Source organism: Apiospora marii (assembly GCF_038362585.1).
Source record: "Apiospora marii strain CBS 49790 chromosome Unknown utg000007l_segment0_segment0, whole genome shotgun sequence".
In the NCBI taxonomy this organism is placed as follows: Eukaryota; Fungi; Ascomycota; class Sordariomycetes; order Amphisphaeriales; family Apiosporaceae; genus Apiospora; species Apiospora marii.
In genome coordinates this window covers 3131198-3138919 of record NW_027117379.1, presented here as the reverse complement: position 1 = coordinate 3138919, position 7722 = coordinate 3131198, and the positions used below count along the sequence as shown (strand labels likewise).

Here is a 7722-nt window from a genome sequence, read left to right as displayed (position 1 = left end):
TACATTCCCCGCAGCATCTGTCAAGGAACGGCACGTAACCGTATTATTAAGTGGGAACAGCCTGAATGATATAGGAGCTTGGCTGAGGGGGTGCCGGTAGAGTATGCGTGCGGCGTGGCCGGTTAACCAAGATGTCATGAGATTGGACGTCGGACCATTAAGACACCCCGCTCTCGGAGGATCCGGATATCCGACCTCCAAAAGTGGCTTCATGTATTATGATCTAGTGTCCGGGCAAGGTCCTTATTTTCAGCAGCAATGATACTGTATCCACCTCACTGGGTTGTGAAATTAGAGTAGAGGGGATTGGTGGGTTATTCTAGCCGGGCTAACTCAGTACCGCGATTATGGGAGATGTCCGGGAACACTGGTATGCCAAACAAGAGGCACTATAATGCGAACTAGCCGTCCACGCGACATCAGCACGGGGTGTTGTAGTCCAAGTAAGAGATATCTGGTCCTACCCTGAACGGACGCTGCGCCATTCACGGCATTGCCGAGCTAGTGCCGACCTCGTCTTCCGACGGAATGCATGCCATTGGATAGTTTCGCCGCCAGTGCTGTCGGAAGCCCACTGGTAGTATGTAGCGAGCGACGGTGGGATGGGTGGTACTGGCATGTAGGGTAGGGCTTGGGTGACACGAGGCTGTGACTAAAGCTGGCTTGCATATTGCCAGCTATTAACAATAGCCGAAAATGATCGTCGCCACGCTCGACAGCATGCTCGTGTAGCACATGTACATGATGGATGTCATAGTTGGAACACCGTAGAGCATGGGCCCATGAAAGCGACCGCCGCAAAGCAACCACGGATTGGTTTCTTGAATGCAAGGCCCAACAATCGAGAGAAACGCTTGCTGGGCAGGGACTCGGTAAGTGGAACCCAAAATCACGCAAGAAAAGAAAGGGGGTATCTTGAACATCCCTGGCAATGTAAGTAGAGATTGTATTAAGCAGATAAAATTGGAGACCATCGTTACCCCAACCCAATTACCGTTCTTATTGTACACAGTCCCGCAGTCGGTGTTGTCGAGAACACTGACATTCGAGATAATAAAACCAAGACCCTCCCATTAGTACTGAACCAACATCCTCGTATCATCGTCGAACCTGGACCTCCTCCGTATCGGAATCGTCCGGGTGCCTCTCCACCCCCGTCCCCCCAACGCCCGGAACCGCCGAATGCAAGAGATGCCCGAGAACGCCACCATGGGCCAGTACTCCACCTTGCGCAGCCGCCGCAGCTGCCGGTACGAGACGCACGAGTACGCCGCCTTGTGCAAGACGACGGGGTGGGCCGCCGCGCCCGCCCCCTCGTCCGCGTCCGCGTGCGGCGGCGCCGCCTGCGGGTGGATCATGCCCAGGAGGTCGTCGAGCGCCTGCGACCTTGCGTACTCGCCCCCGTCCGTCCGCAGCGACGCCTCGGCCTGCGCGTACTGCCGGGGCCCGCCCGCCGCCAGGTCCGGCCAGCAGTAGACCGCCTCGAGCCGGTAGGGTTGTTTCGCGGTGTCGGCCGTCTCGGGCCGGTGGAAGCGGTGGACCGCGTCCGAGACGCACCAGGCGCAGTCGGCGTCGTCGAGCACGCAGGCCGTCAGGGTGTAGTGCACGACGGCCAGGCGGCCGAAGGGGGCGAGGAATCTCAGGAGCCACCCGGGGTGCAGGTTGAAGAGGCGGAACTTGTTGAAGTAGCGGGGCCCCACGGCCAGCTGGCGGACCTCGTCGGTGAAGCCCCGGATCCCGCGCTCCCAGCCGGCGAGGAATTTTCCGGGCTCCACCGTGTCGACGAGCACGACGTCGAGGTCACGGTGGAAGGGCACGACGAGTTCGCCGTCTCGCAGGTCCAGGGTGTGGGGGTAGGCTTTGCGGGCCTCGGTCCGGCTCTCGCGGTTCACGGCCAGCACGGCCCGGACGGCGGCCGTCTGGGGTGCGAGGCTCGGGCAGGGCTGGACTACGGACTGCGCCCGTCCCTCGGGGAGCCTCAATTCGAAGGACAGGACTCGGGGACCACGGTTCCGGTCAATGGGGGCGAAGGAGCGCCATATCTGCAGGCGCAGCTCTGGAGGAAGGGCGGAAAAGCGAGGGAATGTCGAAGCGGCCGCATGTTGATCTGACGGCTCGCCCGGATCGGACATTGTCAAGGTTGATGACGACATGGTAGCCAAAACCACATCGAGGGTCTTCCGCCCATTGCCGAAAGGTACCGTCGAAAGGCTGACAGCAATGGACACGGGAACATATTATTATATTAACCCGTTACCGGTGCTCCCGGAGCCAAATCGGCGGTTGGGTGTAAGCACAAGCTGACCGCCATCCATCATCTGATCAAGTGATGTTGGGTTGGACTCGGGGCGCCGACGGGTTGGTTGGCTGTGTTGGCAGCCCCCAGCTGCAGCCAGTTGCGCTTGCCGCCAAGGGCGCTTAAAAGGGTCAGCTTACATGGATTTCTCAGCCACAGCTAACCCCTTTTCAATCAGCTGCACATCACCACCTGCCTATTCCACGCCCGAAAAGGTAACCTTCTAGCGTTTGGATGGCCTGATTTACGTTGCCATTGGCAAGGATTCTTGAGATATACCCTTCATCGTTAGCATTCATATTGCACCCTCCGTCGCCTTTCCAACAAGTGTGCTGGTTGGGGTTGCTTAGGTATGGTTGGCACTAACTAACCGGTCCGCCAACAGAACCCTCCAAACTTAGACCTCTTGGTCGACGGTAAATACGAAGTGATTTCCATGTTCAATTCGTTGCAACCCTCTTGGGGATATACACACCCACACATACAGGAAGGATTGCTGACCATTCTGTTTTCATCGAATTACTGGGAACTGAGCTTGGGGGCAAAACCCAACGAACATGACGTTAAGGAACAATAAAAAGAGCCCAGTTAGGACCTATGGCCATTGGCATCCCAAAATGGGTGCCTACGAAAGGAATACCGTAGTCGCAAGTAGCACGCCGAGGAACACTCCCTTCGACATCCAACTTGCCTGTAGGACTCCAACCGAGCATTTCTGCGGGTTCGGCTTCCGGACCAACATCGGGTTCCTCAGCCAATCGTAATAGACGACCTCGCACTCAGCCACTATGGCGTCTTCCACCGTGTAGTTGAACTCCTGCCCACTCTCGGCTCTGAGCTCCTCCATGAGCCGGGTCGCGGCGTCCTGGACGCAGTAGGTCCAGCTGTTGCCCACCCACGGATTGTTCATGAAGCAGAACTTCATCCCGCCGCAGTTCGTCTCATTCAGATAGAGAAAGGTTGAGTTGGGCAGGGCGTCCGGAGGATTGCAACAGTTCTTGAAAGCTTCGTCGCCGCGGTCCCCGAAGTCGATGCCGAATGATCCCGCGGCAAGAGCCGGGTCCTTGTCTTTCTCCTCGCTTGATGCGTCGAGCTGTCTTCCGCCGATGTAGCACATGAGCTCCAACTTCAGGTCGGGTCGGGGTCGACCGCATGTTGGGCGGTTGAAAGCCCAGCCGCCTTGGATCTGGGGTTATGCGGACATCAGGTTAGTTGGGGAGACCAACCCCCTTTACCTAAATAGATGAAAGTAAAATTAGTGACTTGTCACTCACCCAGCCGGGCTCGCACACCGTACGTTCCAAGAGGTGTCCGCTTTGCAAAAAATGTCTTTTCATGATTGAGAGTTGGTGACGCAAACATCTAAGAGAGAGCATGCCATATGACCGTGGATATTATGCATTGTATATTGATGGCTGGAGTTGTGATTATGTACCCAGGCTTAGGCTACGTCCAAATCCGCCATTCTCAGCCATCCAGAAGTTGCCGTATCCATTGGCCTATTGGTCGCGATCGTAGGACAGGCTAAACGGGATTCCGTCCCCAAACGCGGTCGCTTACGAGACAATACCTAGTTGACCGTCCAAGGTACGGTTTACCCGAGATGATTGTGTTGGTTCGAGCTGCCAAGCAAGCCAAGTTGGTGTGACAGGCGCTGCACTGACAATAGCGATATGGCCTCCCTTACTTGCACTTTAATGCTGCCGGCACGGGCCGAAATGGACATTCAGCCGGTCCAGAGGCCTGGTAGCCAATCGAGTGCCAAGGGGCCCATACCTTGCTTTCTTTGGGCTATTTGCAGGCAGGGTGGACGCTCAGCCCATTTGTAACACCCAACACTCGCTGAATGCCAAGAACAATGTTTGCTGCGGGAGAGAGCTGGACTTTGGCCTCGCATGCAAGAGATCAGGCGGTCAGCCCGTCCAGAGCCAAAATGTCGATGAAGGGCCCGAGATCGGACTCGTCGACGGCGATTACGGTGGCACGGTGAGATGGAAGTTCTTGGCACACTTTTGAACGGCGCATGACCTCAAGGAAGGTGAGAGACGTGCCGACATACGGCAAAACCCATCACTCCATTGACTTCAGTGGCGGCGACGTACATAGAGACGTGGCAGTTCTACAGCCAGGAACGTGGGGGCCGACGCCAGGGATATCGGTGTTGCTGCATCAACCGACATATCTGCAGGTAGAGAAAACGCCATGCATCGGTAAAGGCTTTGTTCGACGACGAACTTACACGATATCTTCGCAGTGGCAAGATGACTTCTCCCTTATATTCCTTGAATGTATTTTAAATGCATCCGAAAGAATGAGTAGGGAAAAGAGTAGAGAAAGGCAATTGATGCCCCCGGAATCTACGACATCCCATCCCTTCCTCCGACGTGTAAAGTCCGATAACGACGGGTCACCCGAAAGTGATATGTGCTGCAGGTGCGCTCAAACGCCCCAGGACGCTACTGATCCAGCGGGGCCTGCTTTGATCGGATTGCCGAGGCGAGTAAAGAGGAGCCAAGACCTCCAAAGGCCCATCTCGTACATAATCGCTACCGGCCTCCTCCGAGATTCGGGGCTCGGAGGTGCGGCATCACTGGAATCTCTCTTTTGACTGCCTCCCCAGAAAGTCTTTTGGGAGACCAGTGGATTGACTCCAAACCCCGTTGGAGTATTGGTTGCCGGGCTAGCCCAAAATTGGCGACCGATCCAGCTGAGGAGCAGCAAGTGTTCCCACTAACCCCTCCAAACCGAACGTGCTGCGATGACGCTAACAAGCATTAGCCGTCGGGAATGCTCAGTTCCCTTGTGATACGTGATAAGAGGGACGACTCATCACCGTCGATTCTTCTGTTTGTAGTTGTGATTGCCGTATATTCTCACTTAACTAAAAAAAAGGCGCATCGGTAAACATATCTGAAACCGAACCTCATATTATTGAACGGTCTTGCTCGCAAACGACGACTATTCTTAGCTCTGGTTCTCTGGGCTTCCGCGATACAGACACTTACTTACACGTACCACCTACACCCCCGCTACCCCACGTTCAGTGTGAAACACCCGCTCAACGATAGCCTCCCTCCCGCAAACGCGATGCCATTGACCATCCCCTCGGTCTTCCCGCCCGGGTCGGACCCGTTGATGAAGTTCCCCAGCCGCCGGAGCGTCGTCCACAGCACCAAGGGCATCGTTGCCTGCACGCAGCCCCTGGCCGCGAAATGCGGCATCGAGATCCTGGATGCGGGCGGCAACTGCGCTGACGCCGCGGTGGCAGTCGGTACGTCCAAACTGCCCGGAGTGGCCACCTTATCAAGCGGGTCAAGTCTAACCTGTAATGTGCACAGCGGCGGGCCTAAACATCACCGAGCCCGCCTCGACGGGCATCGGCGGCGACGTCTTCTGCCTCTACTACGACGCCCAGACTAAGAAGGTGTCGGCCCTGAACGGGTCCGGGCGCGCGGGCGGCAAGTGCACGCTCGAGACGATCCGGAAGGACCTGGGGCTCGCCGACGGCGACGCCGGCGGCAAGATCGACATGCAGAGCGTGCATGCCGTGACGGTGCCCGGTGCGCCCGCGGGCTGGTGCGACACGGTCGAGCGCTTCGGCAGCGGGAAGGTCACGCTCGAGCAGATCCTCGCGCCCGCCATCGAACTGGGCGAGAAGGGGTTCCCCGTCTCGGAGCTGGTTACGCACTACGTATGTTACCCCCTCACCACCAGAGCAAGCAAGATCTCTACTTAGAGTGGAATCACGTGCTGCCATAATACCAAGTAGTTATGTATCTAACATGCAATAACACAGTGGGACAAAGCCGAGCCCGTCATCCGCGCCGCCTCGCCCAACTTCCGCGAGATGCTCAAGGACGACCCGAGCGCGCCCGACGGCGTGCGGGCGCCGCGGCCGGGCGAGCTCATGAAGAACCCGACCCTGGCCCAGACGTTCCGCACACTGGCGACCGAGGGCAAGAAGGGCTTCTACACGGGCCGCATCGCCGAGGAGCTCGTCAAAGTCGTGCAGGATCTGGGCGGCCACCTCGAGCTAGACGACCTGGCGCACCACCTCGAGATGGGCAGTGAGCCCGTGGACCCCATCTCGCTCAAGTTCCGGGGGCAGGGCGTGGCCGAGAAGCTGAAGGACAACATTGTCAAGAGCGGCGGCGAGGTCGACAAGGACCTGGACCTAGGCCTGGAGCTCTGGGAGCACCCGCCCAACGGCCAGGGCATTGTGGCCCTGATGGCGCTGGGCATCCTCCAGGAGCTCGAAGCCGCGGGCACGATCCCGACCTTCAAGCCGGAGGACTTCAACTCGCCCGCATACCTGCACGCCATCGTCGAGGCCCTGCGCATCGCCTTCGCCGACGCCAGCTGGTGGGTGACGGACCCCAACGTCGAGAAGGTCCCCTCGGCGGGCCTGATCGCCCCGGAATACCTGCGCGAGCGCGCCAAGCTCTTCGACCCGGCCCGCGCGACCGACAAGCCCGTCCAGCACGGCCAGCCCTCGCCCGCCCTGCAGAGCAGCGACACCGTGTACTTCGCCTGCGCCGACGCGCAGGGCAACGCCATCTCCTTCATCAACAGCAACTACGGCGGCTTCGGCACGTGCATCATCCCCAAAGGGTGCGGCTTCACCCTGCAGAACCGGGGCGCCAACTTCAGCCTCGACCGCACGCACCCCAACGTCCTCGCCCCGCGCAAGCGGCCCTACCACACCATCATCCCCGCCGCCGTTACCAACCTGCACGACGGGACGCTGCACTCGGTCTACGGCGTCATGGGCGGCTTCATGCAGCCGCAGGGCCACGTGCAGACGCTGCTGGGGCAGGTGGTGGGCGGCCTGTCGCCGCAGCAGGCCCTCGACGCGCCGCGCGTGTGCATCGGGGCCGGCATGCCCGACGAGGGCGTGGTCATGGACCGGACCGTCTACGTCGAGGAGGGCATGAGCGAGGCGACCATCGCGGGACTGAAGGAGATGGGCCACAACGTCGAGGTGTTGACCGGGCAGGAGCGCGGCATGTTCGGGCGCGGGCAGATCATCCGCTGGAGCGTCGACGCCGTCGAGGATGTCGGCATCTGGTCTGCGGGTAGTGATATGCGGGGAGATGGTGCTGCGTACCCGCAGTAAAGGAAGAACTCCCTCTTGGATGTACGAGAAACGTTTAGATGGCCATCTAAGCAGTAACCGACGATGTGTCAAGGAACGAATTTGATGGCAGTTTGGCTTCCTATCTTTGATGATTTGTTAGATTTGAGCACTGTATATATTCTGTAATTATCGTCCTTCTCATCTGACGCATTGGCAGTGGCAATGATATAATTTCAGTCTTCAGAGTGTTGTTCGCATTAAGTTGTGATGACGGCATTTCGTATTGTACAGGTAGTTTTCGCGCGTCGTCTACCGAAAATCTCGTAGTCACCCGCCGGCCATGCAGAAA

At 58.3% G+C, this 7722-nt stretch overlaps 3 protein-coding genes across 3 annotated transcripts; 1 reads left to right on the top strand and 2 right to left on the bottom strand.

Moving 5' to 3' along the window:
• Window positions 1-1073: 1073 nt before the first annotated feature.
• Window positions 1074-2132, bottom strand: PG985_011392 (uncharacterized protein; the record flags this gene model as incomplete). The annotated part of the gene is made up of 1 exon (XM_066831159.1): window positions 1074-2132. The coding sequence occupies one exon, from the start codon at window positions 2130-2132 to the stop codon at window positions 1074-1076; it is 1059 nt and encodes a 352-aa protein (XP_066681841.1).
• Window positions 2133-2921: 789 nt separating this feature from the next.
• On the bottom strand, window positions 2922-3658 carry PG985_011391 (uncharacterized protein; the record flags this gene model as incomplete). The annotated part of the gene is made up of 2 exons (XM_066831158.1): window positions 2922-3475; window positions 3571-3658. 2 exons carry the CDS (start codon window positions 3656-3658, stop codon window positions 2922-2924), a joined length of 642 nt encoding a protein of 213 aa, XP_066681840.1.
• Window positions 3659-5383: 1725 nt separating this feature from the next.
• PG985_011390 (gamma-glutamyltranspeptidase) lies at window positions 5384-7412 on the top strand (the record flags this gene model as incomplete). Its single annotated transcript, XM_066831157.1, has 3 exons — window positions 5384-5567; window positions 5635-5987; window positions 6093-7412. 3 exons carry the CDS (start codon window positions 5384-5386, stop codon window positions 7410-7412), a joined length of 1857 nt encoding a protein of 618 aa, XP_066681839.1.
• Window positions 7413-7722: the final 310 nt, after the last annotated feature.